This window comes from Polypterus senegalus, chromosome 1, assembly GCF_016835505.1.
Source record: "Polypterus senegalus isolate Bchr_013 chromosome 1, ASM1683550v1, whole genome shotgun sequence".
NCBI classification, from domain to species: Eukaryota; Metazoa; Chordata; class Cladistia; order Polypteriformes; family Polypteridae; genus Polypterus; species Polypterus senegalus.
In genome coordinates, this window is record NC_053154.1 from 122,825,048 (window position 1) to 122,851,705 (window position 26,658).

General features: G+C 36.5%; 3 protein-coding genes across 3 annotated transcripts in view; all 3 read right to left on the reverse strand.

The window, feature by feature from the left end:
* Positions 1 to 6,783: 6,783 nt before the first annotated feature.
* LOC120527967 (extracellular calcium-sensing receptor-like) lies at positions 6,784 to 17,905 on the reverse strand. Its single transcript, XM_039751974.1, has 2 exons — positions 17,773 to 17,905; positions 6,784 to 8,818 (listed from the first exon to the last, which is right to left on the reverse strand). Exons 1-2 carry the CDS (start codon positions 17,903 to 17,905, stop codon positions 7,911 to 7,913), a joined length of 1,041 nt encoding a protein of 346 aa, XP_039607908.1. The 3' UTR covers positions 6,784 to 7,910.
* A 290-nt stretch (positions 17,906 to 18,195) lies between these two features.
* Positions 18,196 to 21,535, reverse strand: LOC120528052 (vomeronasal type-2 receptor 1-like). Its single transcript, XM_039752067.1, has 3 exons — positions 21,177 to 21,535; positions 19,624 to 20,436; positions 18,196 to 18,507 (listed from the first exon to the last, which is right to left on the reverse strand). The coding sequence occupies exons 1-3, from the start codon at positions 21,432 to 21,434 to the stop codon at positions 18,196 to 18,198; spliced, it is 1,383 nt and encodes a 460-aa protein (XP_039608001.1). The 5' UTR covers positions 21,435 to 21,535.
* Positions 21,536 to 23,838: 2,303 nt separating this feature from the next.
* The window catches only part of gmps (guanine monophosphate synthase), a 114,041-nt gene continuing 111,221 nt past the window's right edge, over positions 23,839 to 26,658 (reverse strand). The window contains exon 16 of the mRNA XM_039757386.1: positions 23,839 to 25,683. Within this exon, the coding sequence (XP_039613320.1) occupies positions 25,666 to 25,683 (18 nt within the window). The 3' untranslated portion in view covers positions 23,839 to 25,665. The remainder of the gene's footprint in view (positions 25,684 to 26,658) is intronic.

Below are 26,658 nucleotides of genomic sequence, written 5' to 3' on the forward strand. Positions count from 1 at the left end.
CCATAGACACTTTGGAATAAGCTACCAAGTAGCGTGGTAGACAGTAACAATTTAGGAACTTTCAAATCTAGACTTGATGTTTTTTTAGAAGAATTAAGTGGATAGGACTTGCAAATTTTGTTGGGCTGAATGGCCTATTCTCTACTAGATTGTTCTAATGCTCTGAAAAAAGAATGGATGAAAAGGAAATATATGGCAAACTATGTACAATGTCCAATTCCTCTAGTTCTGTCAGTAGTGGGTCACTATAGTAAGCTGGGCAAGCATTTAACCTTACCAAGTCATGCTGTCGTTCCTTTCTTGTATTGTGTTGTGCCCAGGGTTTGAAGTGGTCCAATATGCTGTACCAATACTTCACTCTGGATTGAAAAGCAGAGCATTGTGGCACATCGTCACACCAAGGGTACATCCCAGTTCTCCACAATACTGCATGTATTTAACTTATTTTCTAATGTATAGAAGTGCACTTGACAATCTAATCCACCTTAAATTTGTATGTATTTTAAACCACCTTATAAGGTGTAAGAAGGAGCTTATAGAATAGGAAGAACTGCGTGTACCCAGTAATGCAACTTGCTAAACATGTAGTTCTAGCAGCTTTGCTAACATTTCTTCCATTTCATTTGTGATCTTCTTTTGGCTGCTCCCATTAAGGGCTGCCACAGCAGATCATCTCGTTCCATATCTTCCTGTCCTGTACATCTTTCTGTTACACCCACCACCTACATGTCCTCTCCTACCCCATCCATAAACTTTCTTTTAGGCCTTCCTCTTGCTTGGCAGCTATTTCTTTAGCATCCCTTTCCCAATATATCCAGCATCTCTTCTCTGCACATGTCCAAACCAATGCAAACTTGCCTCCCCGAAAAAATCGGCACCAGTACACTTCTCCACTCCTCAGGCATCCTCTCACTTTCCAAGATTCCATTAAACAGTCTGGTTAAAAACTCCACTGCCATCTCTCCTAAACACCTCCATGCTTCCATAGGTATGTCATCTGGACCAACAGCCTTTCCATTCTTCATCCTCTTCATAGCAGTCCTTACTTTCTCCTTGTTAATCCGTTCCACTTCCCGATTCACTATCTCTACATCATCCAACCTTCTCTCTCTCTCTCATTCTTCATTCATCAGCCTCTCAAAGTACTCTTTCCATCTGCTCAACACACCCTCCTCGCTTGTATGTTTCCATCTTTAACCTTTATCACCCTAACCTGCTGCACATCTTTCCCAGCTCGGCCCCTCTGTCTAGCCAATCGGTATAGGTCCTTTTCTCCCTTCTTAGTGTCCTAACTATCATAGAACTCATCATACGCCTTTTCATTAGCCTTCAGCACCTCTCTCTCCACCTTGCAATGTATCTCCTTGTACTCTTGTCTGCATCACTCGGACTATACCCACTTCATCGCCATCCTCTTCCTCTTTATACTCTCCTGCACTTCCCCATTCCACCACCAGGTTCCCTTTTCCTCCTTCCTTTGTCCAGATGTCACACCAAGCACCCTTTTTGCTGTCACTCTTACTACTTCTGCTGTAGTTGCCCAGCTATCTGGTAACTCTTCACTGCCACCCAGTGCCTACCTTACCTCCTCCCTGAACTTAACTCTGCAGCCTTCCTTTTTCAACTTTCACCATTTGATCCTTTGTTCTGCCCTCCCTCTCCTCCTTCTTGATATCCAACGTCACCCTACACACTACCATCCTATGCTGCCTAACAACACTTTCCAGTCTTTAATCTCCTTCAGAGACTCATCTGCATAGGATATAATCTACCTATGTGTATCTTCCTCCACTCTTGTGTATTACCTTATGTTCCTCCCTCTTCTTAAAATATGTATTCAGCACAGCCATGCCCATCCTTTTCGCAAAATCCACTATCACCTGACCTTCTTCATTCCTCTCCTTGACACAATACCTACCCTTCACCTCCTCGTCTCCTTTGCTCCCCTTTAAAAACACATCCATTGAAATCCGCTCCAATCACCACTTTCTGTCCCTTGGGTACACAGTAAATCACTTCATACAACTCACTCCAGAAATCTTTCTCAACCATTGCACACCCAACTTGCAGGGCATGTGCACTAACGACATTCATCATCATAACTCCAATTGCCAGCTTCATAATCATTACTCTGTCTGATAGTCTTTTCACGTCCAAAACACTCTTGATACACTGTTCCTTCAGAATAACGCCTAACCTATTTCTCTTCCCATCCACACCATGATAGAACAATTTAAATCCACCTCTGATCCACCTGGCCTTACTCCCCCTTCCATTTAGTCTCTTGTATGCACAATATATCAAACTTTCTTCTTTCCATCATATTGGCTAGCTCTCTCCCCTTACCTGTCATACTGCCAAAATTCAATGTTCCTACACTCAGTTCTACTCTCTTTACTTTTTCTCCTCCTGGCTCTGGACATGTCTCCCCTCACTTCTCCTTCTTTGACCAACAGTAGCCCAATTTCTGCCAGCACCCCATTGGCTAACAGTGCTGGCGGCGGCCATTGTGAACCCGGGCATCGACCGATCCGGTATGGAAATTAGTATTGTATTGTCCGCATATTGATCTGGTGAAATTTTACGGCAGATGCAATTCCTGACATAATCCTCCCCATTGATCTGGGCTTGGGACCGGTGCGAAGAAACACACTAGTTTGTGCATACTTTGTGGCTAGGAATTTCATTTTTGATTATGCTAATTTTCATAAAAACAAAAGCCCCATTTCTCTGCAAACCACATTTCACAGTGACAGAACAGAAAAAAAGAACAGTGCCTAAGACTACACCACTCACTCCAATATTATTACCAAGAAATATTGACAAATTAAAAAAAAAAAAAAAGCGTTAGCTAATTTTCTTTTTTCCTAAAATGTCACCAAGGTTTAATTAAATCAGTCAAAGCGTATTTTTGAGATTTTGAAGCATTTAGTTTTTTCACAGCGAGGGTTTTACCCCTAAAAATTTATTGAAATGTCCTTTCTCTGCAAATACCATCCTGACAAATTTCAGATTTGTAACTAAACAGGAAACAGTGTTTTTGTTGATGAGTGCATGAGTGAGTTAGCTTTGCATTCTATATATACCGTGTGTATAATATGTACAGCCCCAAATCAGAAAAAGTATGGAAAATGCAAAAAGAAACAGTAATTCTTTCATTTAATTGCAGACAGTATGAATTCAAGATATTTCATGTTTTGTCTAGTCAGCTTCATTTCGTTTGTCAACATACATTCATCCCTGCATTTCAGGTCTGCAGCCCATTCCAAAAAAAGATGGGATGGGGGCAAATTAGGGCCATTAATGAGGTTAATAATGAACTGATGTCAAAGGGTGATTGTAATTATGATTTGGTACAAAAGCGCTATCCATGTGTGGAGAATTTTGAAATGAAAAAAGCAACAATGACAACCCCATACAGTGGCACATCTTAAGACAGGTTTGCAGGAAGAATGGGACATAACATTTGAAACACTTCATTGCATGGTATGCTCAGTGCCAAAATGTCTTAAGTGTTATGAGAAGGAATGGCAACATTACAAAGTGGTTAATGCCTTATTGCCCCAAATTATTTAAGAATGTATATACACTGCTCACAAAAATTAAAGGAACACTTTTTTATTGGGCCTGGCATGAAATCAATTAAACCTGTCTGATAATTTTCTGGTTGGTTAAGCAGCTGAGGTCATTGTTAATCACTTTCAGCTGTATTGGTGTTCATGGACTTAACGACAGGTGCACTAAAGTGGCAACAATTAGAAAACCCTCAAAACAGGACTGGTTTTACATGTGGAGGTCATTTCAAGTTTCTCCCTCTTGATCTTTTTTGGCTGGTTTTCCACTCGTGCTAGTTTTGACTTGAGTAATCATCTCTACTGGCAGTATGAGGCGATTCCTTAACCCTACAGAAGTTGCACAGGTTGTCCAACTTCTCCAGGATGGCACATCCACACGTGCTGCAGCAAGAAGGTTTAATGTGTCTCCCAGCACAATCTCCAGAACATGGAGGAGATTTCAGGAGACTGGCTGTTATTCTCGGAGAGCTGGACAGGGCCGTAGAAGGTCCTCAACCCATCAGCAGGACCGATACCTGCTCCTTTGTGCAAGGCGGAACAGGCTGAGCACTGCTCGTGCCCTACAGAATGACCTCCAGAGGGCCACTGGTGTGAATGTCTCTACCCAAACAATCAGGAACAGACTTCATGAAGATGGCCTGAGGGCCCGACGCCTGTAGTGGGCCCTGTGCTCACTGCCCAGCACCGTGGAGCTCGACTGGCATTTGCTCAAGAACACCAGAATTGGCAAGTCCGCCACTGGCGCCCTGTACTTTTTACAGACGAGAGCAGGTTCACCCTGAGCAGCTGTGATAGACGTGAAAGAGTCTGGAGAAGACAAGGAGAACGATATGCTGCCTGCAACGGTTCAACATGACAGGTTTGGTGGTGGGTCAGTGATGGTCTGGGGAGGCATATCCATGGAGGGACGCACAGACATCTACTGCGTAGGAAATGGTGCTCTGACTGCCATAAGGTATCGAGATGAAATCCTTGAACCCATTGTCAGACCCTACGCTGGTGCAGTAGGTCCTGGTTTCCTCCTAATGCACGACAATGCCCGGCCTCATGTGGCAAGAGTATGCAGGCAGTACCTGGAGGATGAAGGAATTGAAACAATTGAATGGCCTTCACGATCCCCTGACTTAAACCCAATAGAACATCTGTGGGACATTATGTTTCAGTCCATTAGGCGCCGCCAGGTTGCTCCTCAGACTGTACAACAGCTCAGGGATGCCCTCATACAGATCTGGGAGGAAATGCCACAAGACACCATCCATCGTCTCATTAGGAGCATGCCCCGACGTTGTCAAGCATGCATACAAGCTCGTGGGGGCCACACAAGATACTGAAAAGCATTTTGAGTAGCAGAAATTAAGTTTTTGAAAAATGGACTAGCCTGCCACATCTTCATTTCACTCTGATTTTAGGGTGTCTACACAATTGAGCCCTCTGTAGGCAGAAAACTTTTATTTCCATTAAAAGACTTGGCATCCTTTTGTTCCTAAGACATTGCCCTGTCGTTATTTGTATAGATATCCAACTTCATATTGAGATCTGATGTATCTAATGTGTTTCTTTAAAGTGTTCCTTTAATTTTTGTGAGCAGTATATATAGTGAAAGGCACTATATAGGCACCCGACCTGTCACAGACTGACAACAGAGGCACGTGTAAAAACCAAAGAAAGAGGCTTATTTTTCTTCAACCATGGGGCACATCTTCCCCGTGTCTCACCGGCTCAACACAGTCCGGCACAAGCACACCACAGTACAACAAAATACTCTACACAGGTGGTACAGGTACTACTACTACCGAATCCGGCACCTAGAGTAGTGGCTGCAGGATCCTTTTATAGCTCCCCCGGAAGTGCTCCAGGTGCTCGTTGACCTACTTCAGGCTGCACTTCTGCAGTCCAGCCCACATGGGCTTGTTAAGCCATGCAGCTCCCCCTGACAGTGGCCATGAAGCGCAACAGGGATGAGCTCCAGTGTTCCACCATTGTGGCCCCTATGCAACCCAAGGCGGCTGCCACCAAGTGTTCCGGGTAACACTTTTTTTTCCCACAACCTATTGAAATGGGTCAATGGCTTAACTGTTTTTTTAACTGGAGAGATGCAAATAAGTTTTACTTCTCACCTATTTTCAAATGAATTGCTCTATTTTGTTGATAAGTTATATGAATAATTATTTTGTAAGTCAAATCAAGAGGCCGAGTCCTTATACCATCCATACACAGTACCGAAGCATAGAGTGGCTTGAAACTGCTTTGCAAATATATACATAAACACAGGACAAGTTCAAGACAGGTAAAGAACACTACCATAATATAGATAAATAGTAGATAAGTGAATAGGTGGGATTCATTTAAAATAGTAATAATTAACCAATAAATAAATAAATCAACACAATAGTAACAAGTATAACAAATGTACTGCATATAAAATAAGCTACATGGAGCATATCCGAGAGCAGAGGGGCAACACAGAGTTCAGAATCCAGACAGCCAAGGGGTAGAAACTGTTGCAGAACGTAACAGAGCTGGATCTTATGCTACAGTACCTTCTGCCAGAATGAAGTGGGAGAAAGAGACCATAGGAGGGCTGTGTGCAGTTCTTTAAAATGCTACAGGCTTTGTAGATGCATTGCTTTATAATGGTGTCTTTAATAGCAGGCATAGAGGTCCCAATGTTCTTTCTGCTTGTGAATTATCTTGTTGAAAGGACCTTGCGGTTAGAGAAAACACAGTTCCCAAACCAGACAGTGATGCTTAATGATGGCCCTGTAGAATGTGGCGACAATGCAGGGAGCAATGTTCACCTTCTTCAGCTGCCAAAGGAAGTGGACATGCTGCTGCTCCTTCTTGGCTATTGAGATAGTTGTTAGCGGAAGTCAGCTGCCAGATGCACACCAAGGAATTTGGTGTACTTGACCAGTTCTATCACAGAGCCGTTAATGTGCAGTGGGATGTGGACAGCAGTGGTCTGTCTTAAGTTAACCATCATCTTCTTCAACTTGTGCATATTGAGACAGATTGTTGCATTTGCATCAGTAAAGTACTTTTAATACTGTTAACTAATAATTGGATTTGGTATGACTCCATATTATTAACAGATTCATCAGATACTTCAACTTACAAATCAAAAAGATCAGAATATGAATTTATTTTAAATAAGGACCCTTTACAACTAGAAGCAAAAATGACACACAGCATTGTAATAAATAAAATGCTTTTTATTACAATATTTTTCCTACCAGTCTGTTCTGTAAAAAGTAATATGAATATACCTTTAACACAATACCACAACCTATGGCATTAGTGAAGTTGCCTAAATGGTAAGGCAAACAAAATGACAAGTTCACGCTGAAGTCCTTTGAATGTTTACCTAATGATGCAAGGTTTAGACATGACAAATATATGAGATGGCCAACAAGGTTGTCTTGAATGTTTGCAGATGAGTAAAGCAAGATACTCAGAATTACCTGGCAAAATATACAGTGGTGTCCAAATTCTACTGCACAAGCTAACAGAAACTACTACTACTACATTTACAGTGTTCATTCAGACAAATGAGAAACTATCACAATTTTTACAAAATAAACTAATTTGTTTTGAAAGGAAAATAAAAAGGCATCTATAGATACACATTTTATATATGATGATTACATTTCCAGAGTAGTTACTGTTCACATCCACAAAAAATAGTATACTGTACTGTGTACGCATAATTATTTTAGTATTTATCTATTGTACAGTGGCCTCGTTGCGAGTTTCTCTATGACAAAAATTACTGTTTTTAGCATGAATGTTGGGAGCTGATAAGGAACACCACCACCAAAATGATTTTTTTCAATAACCTTTATGTAGGTGTTGTCTTTACCAATTGCACGGTTTTTAAAATATTATACATGTAAATACTGGAATTTCTAATTTAAGGTTTAAAGAATCAGCACCTATTTCTGGAAGCTTTCCATTTCAAATCCAGTTACTGCGAGAAGGGATCCTACTCTGTTGGGCCCTTCAGCGAGGCCCTTAAAAAAGAAAAGGTAATGGGACAGGAAATGGTAGAAAATTAATTACTCACACTAGCAACCATTAGTGAATCAACATATAAAAAATATATTGTGACAATCCTAAAAATGCAAATTGTAGGGCTGTTTTATACATTTGGTCCTTCTATAATATGAAAATGTAGAAAACGATCTGTACCATAAATAAGATATGGCAAGCACTAAAAAGACTCTGGACTAAAACTACCAATTTAGTTTTACATGTACCATTTCTCAGGGAAAGGTACTGAAACATATTTGTCAGAAACTATACACATCCAGGGCAAACAATGGGGGTGAATGACACTTAGTGTTTGTTGGGTCGCCCCATCAAGCTGTTTTTAGTATTCATCTCCGGTTTTAGCAATATGATATAACATTTTGGGAAAAAAATGCAAATCAGCAGACCAAAACTAGAAGACAAAATTGCAAAGATTTCCACTGCAATGAGATATTTTCCTTTTGTGCTGATGTATCCTGGAATAAATGATATCCAGACAACTACAAACACCAAGAGACTAAAGGTGATAAATTTAGCCTCATTGAAGTTATCTGGCAAGTTTCTGGCAAGGAATGCAAGAACAAAATTAATCACTGCAAGAAATCCAATGTAGCCCAAAATACAAAACAATGCTAACTCTGGACCTTCATTACACTCAAGTATAATTTTAGAAATGACAGTGTCTCGATTTCTGTTCACAGATGGTGGGGAGGAAACCATGAACCCTACACAAATGCCAATTTGGACCAGAGTTGTGATGATAATGATTAATCGCTGATGAAGAGGTCTGAATCGCTTCATTACATTTTGGTTTGGTAGGGTCATTTTAAATGCCAGCAGCACCACTAAGGTTTTTACCAGAATGCAAGAAATGGAAAGCACAAAGCTAATTGCAAATCCCGTCTGACGCATAATGCACATCTGCATTGAGGGTTCACCCATAAATGTCAAAGCACAAAGAAAGCAAAGCAAGAGTGAAAACAGAAGCAGGAAACTTAACTCTAAGTTATTAGCTCTCACAATTGGTGTTTTCATATACTTCAGAAAAATCATTATTACAGAAAATGTGACGAGTGTGCCAATAAGTGCCAGCACTGTTAAAATTATTCCCAAAGATTCTCCAAACGAAAGAAATTCGGAATCCTTGGGCACACATTGATCTCGTCTTGCATTTGACCAAAAGTCTTCAGGGCACATGATACATTCTGTAAAATCTGAAATGACATGACATTATCTTAAAGAAATATTTTGACAAGATTACTTTACTGTAAATTCAAGAATCTTTCACCTTGAGTACTCTACACCAGCAACAGAATTAAAGAAAATTGTAAAAAAATGTTCATAAAATAAACACTTTTCTTGAAAGTATATGAGGAAAACTATTTGGATAATGGGTATTATTATTATTAATAATGTAGTAATTTAACAGAATAAATCATTTTTACTGTAAAACAACTCAATATTCTGCTTTTGTAGTTTTTTTTGATTACATACCTTAAAATGTCCATGTTCTCCACCTTCATCAATTACATTTCAAATAATTCAACAAAAGTGCACTTTTCAGTGGTTTGAAATCTCATCTGCTTTGCAACAAGTGAAGGCAGTAATTGACATTTCATAATGTAATTGTCTTAAGAAACTGACCAACTATTCTTTCATTTCTGCTGAACTCCATGAATTGAACATATTTTAGGGATTTTTTTAGGATAGATTGGCATATTTCTTCTCAGCAGTATCATTTTAAACAGGTATTTAATTATCTTAGGATTTAATACCCCGATCCAAAAGACACCAAACAAAACATTCTCAACCCTGTTTAAACCAGTTCCGAGCCATGGGAGATGCTGTAGCCTATCCTAGCAGCACTGTGAGAAAGGTTTGAATTCATAGTTTTTGTTCTTTCAACTTTCTCTTCGTATTTTTATTTTTCTGGTATTTTTTTTCCCTCAAGATTGATTTTGAAGTTATTTGTTGCATTAAGTTCTACAAATTTTATCAGGTTGATTGTACAACCCCAATTCCGAAAAAGTCGGGATACTGTGTAAAATGTAAATAAAATGATTTACAAATTTCATAAACCCATATTTAAAAAATATTTAATACAACATGAGACACTTCACTAAATTCATGAAAAATATTAGCTCATTTTGAATTTGATGGCAGCAACATGTCTCAAAAAAGTTGGAACGGTTGGGGGGAGGCTGTCGATGACACAACAGTGATTGGGCTCATTTCAAATAATGACTAATCCGCCTACAGAGCAGAGGTGCAAAATATTTTGAGATATGGTGCTCAGTGAAAAACCTGTCCCTCAACATAGGGTAGACCAAGGAGCTCATCATCAATTTCAGAAGATTACATGAGGAGGATATTGCTCCAAAATTCACCAAAGGAGACAGGGTGAAGTGTGCATCAAGCTTTAGGTTACTGAGGATATACATCTCCAAGGACCTTTCATGGACAGCTAATACCACGTAACTACTGAAAAAGGTAGAGCAAATGCGGTTTTTCCTAAGAATGCTGAAAAAAGCTGAGCTTCCTCAACAGGTGCTGCTAACCTACTACTACTGCACCACAGAGAGCATTTAACCTATTGTATTTGTGTGTGGTATCTGAGCTACACAGTAGCGGATCAGAAGGCTCTACAGCAGGTTGCGTCAAGAGCAGCTTCCAGCCTCAGAGGACACATAGCACACACTGCCACAGGAAAGCCACTGGCATCTACCTGAATCCCCACTCACCCATGCTACAGTCTCTATCTGAACTTCTCCCATCTGGTAAAAACTGTCATACATGGACCTCAAGGCTCAGAGACAGTTTCATCCCAGGAGCTATAAACACACTGAATCAGTGCATCAAGAGTCCCCGGTAGAACTGTCTGTATTTACAATTACCTCATTGTAAACTTGCACTATAACCATAACATTGCATAATTTTATAAATCATTTGCATTATTTTCACTATAGTATTATTTATATTGTACTTATGTTTTCATATAGTACATTTTTATTGTTTTACCATATTATTTTTTATCATTTTATAGAAAGATTTTATGGAGGAGTTTGTAATACTACATGTTTCTTTATGTCACTGTATCTGGACAGTACTGTTATGAGTTTTATTTACATGTGCATGTTAACTGTGGCACACAGAGGCTCAGCAGTTAGAATTGCTGACCAAGCATTGGATTAGATAGCCAAAGACAACTGGAGGCTTGTATAGTCAGCTTAAACACAGGTTAGGGTATTTCTGTCCTCTATCAGCACAAACCTTCTTTCCTTCTTGGGAGAATGAGAATCGACATGTAAGCACTATGATATTTCTGTATTTTGTGGGAGAGGAATTCAGCCCTTGTTCGGAGACGGAGAAGACCAGCAAATGAAGCAAGAACCATATAAAAGGTCTGGACAGTGGCCAGACCCTTCGAGGCTGTGCCAACATAGGTGTTGGAAACCCTCCCAGCGTAGGGACGGAAAAAATGGCTGACTGTGTTGATCCAGATTCCCACCTGGATAAAGTCTGTCCATATGCCTCCCCGTCTGTAACGCGTAAAACGTCAGTAAATGTAAGCTAAAAGATATTTTGTCTCATGTGATTCTTGTACCGCCGTAATCACTATGGGAGGGATATCGCCTTTTCTGGTATATTATGATATTGTTTAATTATTTAATAAGCCACAATATTAAAAGAACACATTTCCAAGAGAGCTAATGCCTCTGCAGGAAACATAATGGCGTAGTCGGCAGGATTGTGGCTACATTAATAATTATATTATTATATATTAATTATAATATTTTATATATATATTAAACATATGCTTACACTGATGAATGGGAGGCTCGGTAATAATATTTGATATATATATTTCGATTGGTTGCGCGACGGTCATGGACTCCCGGCCGAGAATTAAAAACTGCCTTAACATGCCTGGCCTGATTAATTTATCCCATCAAAAGACAAGAGGCGGACTTGTCAAACTCGGCACAGTGCATGAGGCTGGAAAGAAAGCCCGACATCTGTCGGCGAATCGTGGTAGCGTCTGCTACCTACGGTATGAGAGTGAACTTTAAGGTTGGACTTTTAAGTTTAACGCATAAGTGGGACTAAAATTGGACAAAATAAATGGAATACAACAAGATTGAAACTGATGGCACGAGACTGGCTGTCCAGTAAAATGAAACGGCACTCACAGGGGCAGCACAGATTAATTAATGGCCGCACGAAGCCCAAAATCTACCTAGAAAAGTAAATGCCGTGTTGGGAAACACGTATTTACAATAAATTACATCGCTAGCCTTTAGAAAACAATATTGAAGGCTATAAAGAACGGCGCGTTATTGTATATTAGTTGCGGCAGGCAGACAAGACATGCAGGCATTGCACTCACCTTGCCGTTTGCGTGGTAATTCAGCGGAGCTGAAAAAACTTAAAGATGAAATCAAAGCAACAGCGATAGAATCCATAACGTCTCAATCACGATCGCTAAAATAATTTGTAGAAATCTTTAATGGCATCCAAGCAGCTCGATGCAAAAATACAAGCTTCGTCCACGTGTTACAAGCAGTCTAAAAGACGCCAGCTGTTTCTATCAGTCTACCTACAAGGGTAAAGGTTAAGGTTAAAGGTTTTGGCAAAACCCCACCTATTTTGGTACTTTTAAGAAATTGCCGTGTGTTTAAACACACAGAAATAATTAAATTACCTTTTAAATATAGCTTAAATAACGAACATACTTTATAAGCTAATGTTTAAAAAGAATTTGTAAAACGGTGTACACATATAGCTAAAATGCAAAAGAGCTCGAACAACAAAGTGGAAAAAGAATAAATACATTTGGGGTTAAAACTTACAATAAGAACAATTGGTTTAAAGCAAATCAAAAAGAATGTCTCCACTTTTGTTTAAAACTTATAAACGTGCAAAACAGTTTTTCTTTTAAACCCTGATCAAGTTTAAAGGAAAAATACTCTTAATAATACTAAATAATAAGGGAGACAAGTTCTCACGGATATGTAGCATGTGCCCGATTGTGCATGAATGGAGGTTATGTATTTTGGGAACTCTTAAGGGAATGTATGGTGGCGCAGTGGTTAGCACACTTGCCCGGTGATATGAGATAAAGGTTCAAGCATGTATGTTTTCCTTGTTAAGTCAGAATATTCTTTGTGACCGCATAACTTTTTCTGGGAACACTTTCTTGTTGTGGAATTGTGCTGCGTGATTTCCTCGCGTGGATTTTCTTGTTGTCGCAGAATTTACGGATCGCCAACGGTAATACGTTACCCTCGTTTGACGCTGAGTCGTGATGTTCGCCACGAAAATTCCATGATCTGGAAAATAGCGTATGAAACTGAGGTAAGAAGCATTCCTAATATTTTCAGTAATATCAGCTTGCGGCCTGAGATGTTGTTTGATTAATAATAAGCATGAAGGAAAAGACGTGCTTAAGTATGTTGCATGGTGAAACCCTATAGATAAACAAAAAAGCACAACCTCGAGTGAGTTTATAGCACGTGTGCTAGAAATCGAGAACTTTATTCTGTGAATGAAGTATTGTTGTAAAAGAGAACGTGAGTATGTGAATACATGTGAAAGAATGAAGCAATTGCCAAATACTGTGTGTAGAAATGACTGAAACGAGTGAAGGTTGATTGTCTGTTCTCTAGTGAACGAATTTCTGCTTTAGCTAAGTAATTCTACTTGGACATGAAGCAGAGTTTAGAATCTAGAAAAGAAAATAAAAGACGAATAAATTATTTTTATTCAGAGTCTGGGGTGGCAGATGCGTGTTTATGTCATTTGTACGTCTGTCTTTCTATGTTCGTCAGCTGACTAAGAATGTTAAACTGTAGAAATGGGAGACGTCCCATATAAGAATATTCAAAGTTAAATGTAATACATGTGAATATCAATAGTGATCATGACTGGTGATTGATAACACAATCTGTGCCTGGTCTGTGTTTTGAAGCCTGCAAACAGATGCAGAGTTTAAATAACGCCATGACTTATTGACCTCGACGAATCTCAGAATAGCTTGTAACATGGTCAGTTAAAGAGAAGAATTTTCAAATCTGAATTTCATGAAAAGTGTTATAAGCATAAAAGTTGCATTTAAAATCTATAGATGTTCTTGTTCTCCAGATTCAGCAAATCCAGTGACCAACGGATGGAAAACACAAACTATGTTTTATACAAGTTGCAAAAAATAGCTTAATAGCAAGTTTGGGCATAGCAATTAGAAATAATCTAATCGTAGGATAGTGAATATTTATCAATCATAAATTAATGAATAGCAGCTATTAGAATAATTTTCTTGCATGCTGATTTAGTGCAAGTGTTAAATGTTTTAATGAAAATGCAAACAAATGAACACTAGACTGATTTCATTCTTTAAAAAACAGTATAGAGGGTTTACATATTTTGATGTATGACAAATGATTATTATTATTATCACTTCAGTAATTACAGACTGTATTAGAATTGAAATACATTTATTGATTTGTCTCTGTAAGTGATTAATTTTAGGAAGAGTTGTTATTGCATCAATGTATTAGGTTAATGCTCAGTGATAATGCACATAGCAAAATGGATTATTCAGTTATACATTAGAACCATTGTATATAACATCCTGTTATAAGTTAAGACACTTGGATAACTGAGGCAATGTGTTAATTTTGTGTAATGTATGATCCTACTGAAGAAACATTGTCACTAGCATAGTTTAAATGTATTACTCTATTTCTTGCTGTTATTTTATGAGACTGAACTGCGGGTCTAGAATTGTCATTTATAATGCTGCATTTGTATGATACATATGATTGGGAAATAATTGCTTTATGTTATGTATTTGCTCTACCTTCCACCCTTCGCTAGTTTAGCATCGCAAGTAGCTTAATTAAGTTTAGCCATTAAATTTAGTGGTTAAAGCCTCTCCATTCAGTGGTAAAGTTTTATGAATGAAGTAACAGGTGGTGTATATACAAACGAAGATTTACAGAGACTGTACTGCGCTAATGACTTTTAATCTGTTGCACATACCTGAGAATAGCTGGTGAAGAAACACTTGCTTTCCAGAGGGAACGGAGTAAAGAACTAAAGAAAGATTGCAAGTCCAGCTACTCAGATTTGATGCCATGAACTAAGACAAGTTTTATGGACTGTGGCAGGGACAGGCTGTGCCACTGAGGTGATGTGACAGCTGTTGAAGGCTCCCATGAATGACCACTGAATACAGTGCAAGCTAGAGGGAAGTGCACCTCTGCTAAAAGGGACAGTCACCATGTGTTCATCTTATGAGCTCCCTAATGCAAAAGGACTGTTTACTTTCTGTTCCAGTAACAACAAACTTTAGTGCCTTGAAGCAGTCACACTTTGTTCAGACGGATCTGCAAAGTTACCAATCTGCAAAGCCACCAAGAAAGAGACTTTGTTAACAAACCACTGAGTTGGACAAGGCATATACTGTGTTATATATATATAAGTCTAGGAATATACTTGAAACTATTATAAGAAGGGCTCAAAGGTATGAGGATATGCATGATTTATCAATGATGTGAACTTGTAAATTGGTAACTTGGAATAGAACATCTGATAGTGAAGTTGGGGAGGATAACAGATAGTGAATGAACAATTATGCAATAATACTAGTTAAGAACAATTAATAATCATAGCAATGAAGCTAGAATAGCATCTGAGTTATGTTACAACTATTGTAACTCATAAAGGGATCAGACATCAAAGGGTGGGCACATCTAGCAACATATTGAAGCTAGAAATGATAGAAGTGCCAAAGAATAGTGTAATCCATCAAGATGCTATATAGGATTGTAATATAATCTGATGCTATGACACCCACTGCATGAATTCAGTAATATGTAGACACAACACAGACTATGTAAGAAATAACAGGGCAAAAATCTCCACTAACACCATTGATGAGATATCACTACTTGATAACAGCATGTTAAATGTAACTGTTTGTCCATGTTTACGCTGGTTTTAGATGAATGGTACAGAAGCTATAGTGATACTACATCTCACATGTCCAAAATGACTTGAAATATTGACACTGTGATGGGGATCAAGTACCTTTTGTTTTGTGGATATGACTTTCAAATATTGTTTTGTCACAGATCCAGTGACAAAGGGTGGCTTGTAATACTACATGTTTCTTTATGTCACTGTATCTGGACAGTACTGTTATGAGTTTTATTCACATGTGCATGTTAACTGTGGCACACAGAGGCTCAGCAGTTAGAATTGCTGACCAAGCATTGGATTAGATAGCCAAAGACAACTGGAGGCTTGTATAGTCAGCTTAAACACAGGTTAGGTATTTCTGTCCTCTATCAGCACAAACCTTCTTTCCTTCTTGGGAGAATGAGAATCGACATGTAAGCACTATGATATTTCTGGATTTTGTGGGAGAGGAATTCAGCCCTTGTTCGGAGACGGAGAAGACCAGCAGATGAAGCAAGAACCATATAAAAGGTCTGGACAGTGGCCAGACCCTTCGAGGCTGTGCCAACATAGGTGTTGGAAACCCTCCCAGCGTAGGGACGGAAAAAATGGCTGACTGTGTTGATCCAGATTCCCACCTGGATAAAGTCTGTCCATATGCCTCCCCGTCTGTAACTGCGTAAAACGTCAGTAAATGTAAGCTAAAAGATATTTTGTCTCATGTGATTCTTGTACCGTAATCACTATGGGAGGGATATCGCCTTTTCTGGTATATTATGATATTGTTTAATTATTTAATAAGCCACAATATTAAAAGAACACATTTCCAAGAGAGCTAATGCCTCTGCAGGAAACAGAGTTTCACATTGAATCTCATTATTCTGTGTACAATGACAATAAAGGTGTTCAGTTCAATTCATTTTCTGGCTGGCTCACAGTGTTAGTGGTGGAGTGGTGGCTCTGTGGCTAGAGATCTGCACTAGCAATTGGAAGGTTGCCTTTTCAAATCCCGTAAAATGCCAAAAGGGTCTCTGCTCTGCAAGGCCCTTAACCTGCAGGGAAAAACTTGGGTGTTGGTGGCAGAAGTGGCACTCCAGCCACCATAAAAAAACCTCATACTGTTCCACTCCATCTGAACTAGTGTGGTGCGGAGGTATCACCCGTTGCATGGTTGCACTCGTGTCCTAATCTGGATCCCGAGTTGGTTTGTCGTGTGGTGGGTGCGGCAATGCAGTATCAGTGCATGCTCCTAACCTCTCTCTCTCCTCACAGAGTTGGAATTCTTGGATGTGATCTCTACACTGTTGCTATCTACTTGGCCAACATAACAATGCAAGTATATTAGCCCTCATCTTGTACAGCAATGTCTGTGTTTGCACAATTCCTGTTACCTTGTTCTGGCTGTATATGCATGTGAGAAGGCATGAGGGACAAAATAATGAGTCTTATTCTCTGGCCTCGTTTGATGCAGGAGTCTTAAGGTTGTGTTTTAGTCAGTCTCTGTCAGTGTTTCAGAAAATAAGAATGAATACAGCACAAAATGCCTCAAGATGCCAATGATTGCCAAAACTAGCCTTTAAAAATGTAACATTGAAATGTTTATTAAAATTGTTCTTTAAATCAATTAGTCATATGATATTCAAGTTTTAGCAAACAATAAGCCATCAAGTGAGCTATATTAGCCATGCTGCAAACTAACCACATGTTTACCGATTACAGCAGTGTTGTACTGAATTTGCACAGCACCTGACATAGTTACATGCATGTATTTCGGCTGAAACCCTGCATATCGTAAAAAACCTGATTTAATGCTTCATGTAGTGAGACAATTTTGATGCTTTGGATGGGACTTAAGTGTTTAAGTGGATTGACGTGGGTTAAAAAACCGTCCTATGCATCCCTCTATACTGTAAAGACCACTTAAAAAAATGGCCTACTGTGCCATGGAGTTTAGAATAATTATCTACTTCTAACTATTGCCAACCCCTACATGCCTTTACTGATTTTCTTTTTTTATTTTTATCATTGCATATGCAGATTAGATGATCTGTAATTCTACGATAGCAAACTCAGAAAAACAAAATCTGTACATCAGACCAGCAACATGCTTACTACTAATTCATCAGCATACTATTTTAACTGCCAGCTTATATGCAATTAAGGTACACTTTATGTTATTAAAGGAATAATTTTTGTAAATGTATCATACCTGTTCCATTGGTAATCATGCCATCAGGACATTCAACACAATCAAAGCAGCACACAGGCTGACCTTTTGTGCACTCGCCTTGTACCTTGAGAGCAACTCTTACTGCACACAGAAGCAGGAGGCTAAAAATCATGTAACACAGCATCAGTTTGTTATAGCACAAAATTTGGCGAACATTAACTGCTACATTTAACTACATAAAAAATACATTTTGAATATACATCACAATGCAGTTTGCTTTATATAACACTCATATACACAAGCACATAATTCTAGTATAATTATTTACACATACTGTATGCATGTTGGATAAATGGAGCAATGATATACAGTGACTTGCTATAGAGCAATGAATCACTGGTGGAGACTGGGTCATGGTCTCAGCTATTTGGCTTCTTTGCCAGACAGTCTTTCATAGTATATCTAACTGAGCTTTCCCAACATCAAACATATAGGCTGTAATACAGCTATAAAGTCAACAGGAATTTTAGAATGTTTTGGGTTCCATACCTCTTTTTGCCCCCCATTCCAATAAATTGCCTCCACATCTAATTCAAGCTCCACACCAAATTTACTTCCATCATATCTGCCAACTGTTTTCACCACTACAGACCCATCGCTCCCTCTTTGCCAGTTGACAAGATCATACTTTGGCACAGTATCACCATTTTCATCAAAATATTGAATGTTCCCAGCCTTGTCTAAAAATTGCACTCTCTTTAAATAGTGGAGTAGCTATGACAAAAAAAAAAAAATATAGATAGATTTTTTTGTATGTGTATATTTATATTTACATCTTTAATTTTATTTGTTAAAAATGTAATGTTAAATCTAAACATTTTTAAAGATTTTTGAGCTTTTTAAATCTGTCAAATAGATGAAAACAATGCACCTGCATATATAAACTAGCAATTCTTTGCATTTATGTTTGTTGTATTGTACTGCTAGTTGTTTTGTAAAGCTCTATTTAAGAGCTGGCATTTTGAAAACTTCCATTTAGTGGCTCCATTAAAGTAGGCAAATCAAAAAAAAACAGGTATTATATTCAGGAGAATATGTTCAATTCCCATTTAAAAACCCAAGCAATATCTTATTGTTTTGGTGTTTTTTAATAAAAACACACACATGGTTAATATGTACTTAAGACAGACAAAGAAAGAAACAAAAATGTTACTGTAATTATCCAAATAATACCACTAATACAGATGAGAGATGAATTAGTTACTGAAAATTTGGGAAAGCTAATAATAAGGCAGTAGTCATTTATATATTTTCAGTTAACACTACTGATGAAATCACTGTACTTGCATATTTATAGATTTAGTATATAATGAGTATAAGTATATTGTTAACACTATATTAAGTTTCCTGTTAATGCTATATTAAGTTTATCTTGTTTTTATAGTTTGGCTACCATAAACAAACAGGAAAGGAAATTTGAAAAATGTGATTTGTATTGTTTTCCTAATACATACATGTACATGTATATAAAATTGTCTTCAAAAAATGTTGATATTTTTAAAGTGGAGTGTTAGCTATGACATTTGTGCAATCTATTTCAAGTTTAACATGTAAAATGAAAGGGATTCATTTCGTGATTATATAAGATACTGTATATTGTTATGACAGAAAAAATACACTCTGAAAAAGGTCCTAAAAATACAGTTCAACTGCACAAAGTGAATAAAAGAACTATAGCTATATTTAGATCATCAAGTATGGATTTTAAAGTTTAACGTTCATATATAGTGATATTTAAAATGGCTCAAGACCAAAAAAAAAAAAATTCTATTGCATGAAGATAAGGTACTTTTAAGCTCAAACTTAAAAATAACTAAACTTTATAATTACCTGTGATGGTTCAAACGCATGAATATCTGCACATCTCCCTTCCTCAAAAGGACCTTTGCCCTGTTCACAAGACTGCAAGTTATGCAGTGCATGAGCTACAGCATACACTGCATTATAAACATTGCTGGTAACTCTCAGTTCAGAGGTGTCCAAAAATGTGTTTGTCAATTTTTCAAGATTTTCCGCCCCGGTGCACTCTCGTCTATCATGTTTAACTCCTGGATTCCACAGACATTCAAAAATGTTTTCCCAGAGTTCCTTTATAAACATATCTTGAGGTTCATTAAAAGGATGGAGGCCGACAAGAAATTCATGCAAACCTGGGATATGACTTTTAGTGATTGCAAATCCCAATGTTCCTTCAAAGTGTTTAATTTGGTTTTCTTTTAAGATGTATGTAGCTGTGCTCCAGGCCTCACTTGCAAGCCAGGTAATACCTGTTATGTTCTGTTTAGCAATCTCCTCCACTAGGGGAAGCAGATTACTGTCACCAGAGAAAACTACTATAACTTTTGCATTGGAACTTTTAATAGTTTCTGCTATCTGTTGATAGGTTGCTCTTGAAAACGTAAGTGGGATTTTTTCTGCAAAAGCAATGCAAACACCATATTTCTCCACCTCTTCTCTGAACAGTTGGACTCCTTGAATTCCATACTCAATATCTTCTGCCAAAGTACCAACCCACTTCCAGTCAAAGTGCTTGACAAGGTAAGCAAATGCTTTGGACTGAAATGTGTCACTGGGTATGGTGCGAAGTAAAGATGGGAACTCCTTCTTGTTACTGAGAGCAGGGAGGGATGAAAAGTAGCTAATCTAAAAGAAAATGTTACTTTTATGATTAAGTTCCTGCAAAGAACAGTTACATAAGTGATAAGAAAATTCCAGATTAAGTTAAATATCACACAACAATCAAATTAAAAGAAAATACTTAAGTATTTGTATTGTACCTCATGATCATTTCAAGATTTGAGAGGAACAGTAAAAGGTGAACAAAAACACACAGGAAATGTCTTTTCAAGTTATACCTCATTTTGGTATAGATCATTTACAAATTTATATCCTGGAAAAGACAGCATTGAAGCTGCATGTAATCATGTCAGCACTAACTAGCATATTTGGTACTTTTAAGTTTTTAAAAAGTATAGCTGCTTCAGAAGACTGTTAGGACTGTTAGGAGCATGTATTAATAGTGGCATTAAATTATCTTTGCACTGTGACTGATTTCAGCTGTGTTTTTACTGCTTTACTTAACAGTCACTTCAGTGACTACGTGTTAAAATAGTTTACACCTGAAACATTTTTTGATTTTAAAACAATGCAGTTGAATTGCTGTGTCTCAGATTATTCTTTAATATTTATTATATTTTTTCATAACAGCATTTACTGAATAGTAATCATATTAAAAAAACATAAATCCCCTCCCTCCCCAAGGAACAGATGGAGTTAATCAAAGTTTGACAAGGAAGTATTGTTTAGTGAGGAATGAGAAATTAAAGATTTTAAAACATACTGTTTAGTCTAAAGACTAAGAACATTTAATGAAACATCAATACCTGAGGATACTGGTAAATTCCCAGAATTGTTGCCATAGCAATGGAAATAGTGGAAGATGATTCTCCAATCACCGCTGCTAAAGAGGAATTTATATGGCACTGGTAATTGGGAACATAGACCTCATTCCCTGTGATAAGTGCAAACATCTGTTCCACTGCTCTTGTGATACTGTTACAGGTGTCATAAATGGCATAACCCAAACTAAGGTTTGGTAGAAGATCTTCATTCTTATTTATTTCATTAATAGCAAAAATCATAGACTGAACCCACTGATAACTCTGGAGATCAAAACTTAAAGATGAAACATAATTTTAGAAGTAAAACAAAATTTTAGTGACCAAATGCTGTAATACCCACATTGCTGATACTTCTGTAATAAATACATTTTGTAAAAAAACTCAAGTTTTGTGATTAGAAAGTTATTTTAATAAGGGAGTAATTAAAACTTTTACAAATAACACAACTGCAGTTGTCAAAAGCTTTTTCTAAATAAGGTATTAAATCTGAAAATTTCTCACCTATATTTACAATTATCAGAAGGATATATTCTGCCCTATCATATTATTTTATTCTAAGTTAATCATGAAAAAGAAAAATACAAGTAATTATAACAAAGCTTCACCTGCGTAAAGCACCTTAGCATCCTACTATAGAAAAAAATGATGCAAAGTTATAAAAAGGTAATGTATTGACATGTTTTCAGACTTCACTGTACAAGAAATTTCATTGGAAGTTTATTCATTATTCTTATAAGCACTTTTATTAAATAAAAAACTACTAAAGGACAAGGCACCAACAATTGGAAATCTGGCTTCCCCCACCAGTATTTCACTACTGGAGCTAAATAAATCTTTCAGTAAAGTTTGCAATTCAATGAATCCATGTACTTCGTAAGCATTAATATCTAAATGTGAAAATATGATCTTCTCAAAACAGTTTTAACAAATATTATTTAAAATGACATTCTCCCTTTCAAATAGTCTATACTTTTACCTAGACAATAAACTTTTTTTATTCTAATCTCTACTAATGGAGAAAGACAGTGCAGTTCATTTCTAAGACAATTCAACTTTAAAGTTTTTTTTTTAAATCACATTTTAGCTGACATTTAGTGTTATAACTTATCTAGCTACAAGCAACGGAACAAAAAAGAGCAGATAATTATAATGCTGGACTCTTAATTAAATTCCTTGCCTCTAGTTATATATCTTGAATACCTGTTATCACAAAGTCGAGGAGCAGGCTCAATGGTGAAGGACAAATCTCTGAAGCCATCTGTACGATGTATAGGAAATATCCCTCCTATTATCACATCTCCATTCATGATCATAGCAGGCACAGAATTTTTAGGAAGTCTGCACATCGTACTAATACACCTGTTGGAATGTACAAAGAAAAACAACAAACAAAGGCCAGACACAAACACAAAGTTACATTTAACCATTTTCAAGAACATTCTCTAATGAAGAGCACATTCTGTTCAGGCTAGCATAGTACATCTTATATGTAAAACGATGCAATTATTTTTGTCTAGGTGACTTGTGCCCACTGGGAAAGATTATTCATAATTGGATTAAAAAGGGCAAAAAACTAGTTGTCTCTCAAGGCAGATTTTCTTCTTTATAATGAATCTCACAGATTGCCAATATCAAAAAACAACAAACATTTCCCTAATGACTTTTATACAAAAATAAGCAATAAAAAGGTATTATCCTTTTTTGTAATGTAACATTTCAAACTAAGCACAGCTAGACGATTATTTGGCTTAAAATGGAAAGAAAGAATATGCATCTGTTCAATATATGTGGATCTTAAAAAGTTGTTTTTGCTAGTACCAAACAAATCCAACAAGTTGAAAAATACAGGGACTTTTCATATTTTGCTTTAACAATAACTACCTAGCTATGTCATTCACAGTCCCACCCATCAACCCAGTTAATAATTAACAAATAAGAATTTTATATTTTGAAAATAAAGTAACACAAGTTACTATTGCAATTCACTTTCTTCCATATTCATAACATATTTAGATAACCAACTTAACATTTAATTGTACAATGAACCTGACAATTGCACAATAATTATCTTTCAGAGTCTGAAAAGCATTCACAGAAAATTAAACCAGATAATAAATTAATTATATTAGCAAGGCAACTAATTGAGAATAATTTCAAAATAGCATACAGCCTTAATTTCACATAATTACTGGTAGATTCTGAAGACAGATTTCCACGCTATAATTTCTCAATTATTTAAGGGGTTGTTTATTTTAAAATAATTGGAAACAACTGAAAGACTGAATTTTTGTTTCAAAAACACTAATGCTTTTTAGACAAGGTACGCAAAGAGTGTCATCTACCCTTGTTCCACACAGAAAGATAAACACCTTTCAAATTCCTGATTTTAACAAGTTTGCTAAATAAAATCTTTAAACATTTCTTTAAAGTTCGGCATTCTCATAAAATGTTACACAATGTCTAAATTACTAGCTGCAAAACTAAATCTATAAAAAATATGATTTGGAACAGCATCCCATCCATACATTTACTCTGTATTAGTTTTGTGACTAACATTATTAGAAAAAAAATACTTCAATAACGATATTGACCCATATGCTGAAGATTTGGATAAGATGCATGCATAGTAGTAATTCACAATAGCTTTAAATAATTCTTTATTAAAGCTTGTTTTTGTATACAAATTTAAAGTTGAAATTCTTCATGCAGTAGGTTTTGAGGCACATTACTAAGGAAAAGCATTTTTAAACTATACAGAATACTCTGTGTTACACAGAATTGCATAAATTAAGCTTATTACACTTATACCGAAATATCAAAATAAATGTCCATTAGTTATACATTTTAAAACAAGAACATGTCAAATTTACATTTAAAAAGATAATACATTATGCTTTATTATTATTATTATTTTTGCATTTAAGACTTTTTTGCAATGCTTCATTCTGTTGATAACTTATTCATTTCATTCGAAACAGCAAAAAAGGGACTGCGTCTTATTTCCATTTACCTGACTTACTACTATCCTGTACTTGTCAGAGTGCAAAATATTTTTCTGTGGCAAGATGTCAAATAGTCCACAAAATTAAAAAGTCAAATATATTTTAAGAACTGAAAAATAACAAGGTTTCTAAAGCAAATAAACTGTGTAAAAATCTACAATCTGAAGAAAGGGAAAAAACAGGTTGTTAACATTAAATTAATTTTGGCACTTTTTGAAGTGCCCAAAAATTTAAGCTTTGGCAACTTTTGGTGCTAATGCAAGGTAATATCCAAACACTTCCTCTGACCTTTTTCTGTTATCCAGTAATAACAGGGACATTTATCAAAACATTGCAAAAAATAAAAACGTTACTTTTCAAAGCAAGCCTTAACATATATTTGATGTTACTTTTACTGCATGTGTTTTAAAATAAATAATACTAAAAATCATTCTGAACTTTGGAACATATGCTTTTAACAAGGTGTTTTATGGATTGCTTTAGAAGTAAAATAAACTTATCTGACAAACTATAAGATCATTGTAGTTGCAAACGTAATGCATTGGTAGAATTAGAGACGCTGATTTCATACATAATGTTGATTTATGATAGGCTGTTAAGAAAAAAGAAAAACACTTTGTAAGCACCTGACCCTAGCTCTACCCCTCCAACCACCTTGTTATCACAAAATACTTATTGCAACATTTATTATACAGTACACAACTCCAGAAATGTTAGCAGTTTGAATTTATTTTAGTTTTAAGGTTACTGGAAAACCGAGGCACTACTGTAGCTCACTGATGTAATTTATTCTGGATATTTTAGGTTCATCTGGCTATAATATTCTCAAATTTGAGTTAATTAAAACCAAAATCAAATACACCATAATGTGTAAGCACTGCAATAAAATTCAACACTTCTGTAATTGTTTGGCAAAATATTTATAAAAATGCATGTAAAATGAAACTGGAAACATTATAATTTTGCAATATTTTGTTTTCTATAACAACTGCAGCTAGTACTGTAAAAGTAAATCAAAGTCTTTCAAAGGTTTACAAAACAGACACATAGCTTATACAAATATATGAATACAGGAGAAATTGAATTTTTGTAGGCAAAAGCCACTTTAAAAAAACAAACAAACAAACAAAAAACCCCATCATCCAGTTGCACCAAATGCTGTTACATTTTTTTTTTTTTTTACCCGTACAATTCCCCTGCCCCACAGTTGTCATCCTTTTAGGGTACACACCAATCACCACAAACTATATTTGGTGGGGATAAAAGGTGCAATGTAGCAGCTCTAGTCACGCATCTGTCACAGTACTGCATGTCAACAATAGGAATGTTGTTCTTGGGTTATTTGGACAGTACGTACAGTTCTTGTTTGCTACTAAAATTTGTAGCTTATTCCCACTCTGTAGTTCCAGGAGGTTTAGATGTAAGGTCATACATCACTCTAGAGATGCCAGGGATCTTCATAATTTCATTTACCATTTTAACAGGACCTGTTGACATAAAACACATAGCATTTGCCTTTTGTATTTAATTCTTTTACCATAAATGTTTAACTGCATTTAACACCTCTCTGAGGTACATCTTTTACTACTTTCTGAAAACTGTAGAATACACTATGCTAAAAACAGCGAGTTCCAAATATAAAACTGGATTTTTTTTGGCTCTCTGCATATAGGCAAGACTGGCCATGTTTAAATCACAGTGCAGTCTTTGTTCCAGTTGATCCAACTGCACTGCATATTAGTAGTGTCAAGATCCTTACTTATATAAATTCAAAAATCATTACTGCCTGCACAAATTACTGGTTTGCCATTATATTCTTCCAACCATAAATGTATTTTGTTTGGAGACAAAGCTAGTCTTTATTTAAATTATAATAAGCAAGATTTGCACTAAGACAGACAATGAGGCTAAATAAATCCACTCAGACTTAGAATTTAAACTGAACAAACCTATTCATTAAACAATTACATTTATACTAGGAAATTGTATTAGCTTATAGCACTGCCTTGTCAGATACAGACTTACATTAGAACATGTTCTTCACTTATACAAACACAAGAGTGAGGTCAGTATTTAAGCAACACATCCAATTGTTTTTGATCCAGAAGTAGAATAACCATCTTCAATGTAAAACAAGGCATCCTAAACCCAATTTGGACTGGTACACATTTAAACAAGAGGGTTACACACTGCTGCCAAATGTACAATACTGTACTAAAATACAAAAGCTGCACATCTACAGTCTGATGTAGATGGAACAAGCAAGCATGCCGTTTGCGAGGCCATAGGTCTGAGTGCAGCAACCTACTATATCTGCAGCACCAACAAAGAAAAACTGTACTGACCAGTCATTTAACTATAAACAGAGGTTGTTGTTTACAATGACACAAACATGTTACCAATTAACGTGGTTTAAGAAAAAGGCTTCAGGCTGTCTTATTGAGAGGATGCATCAGTTGAAA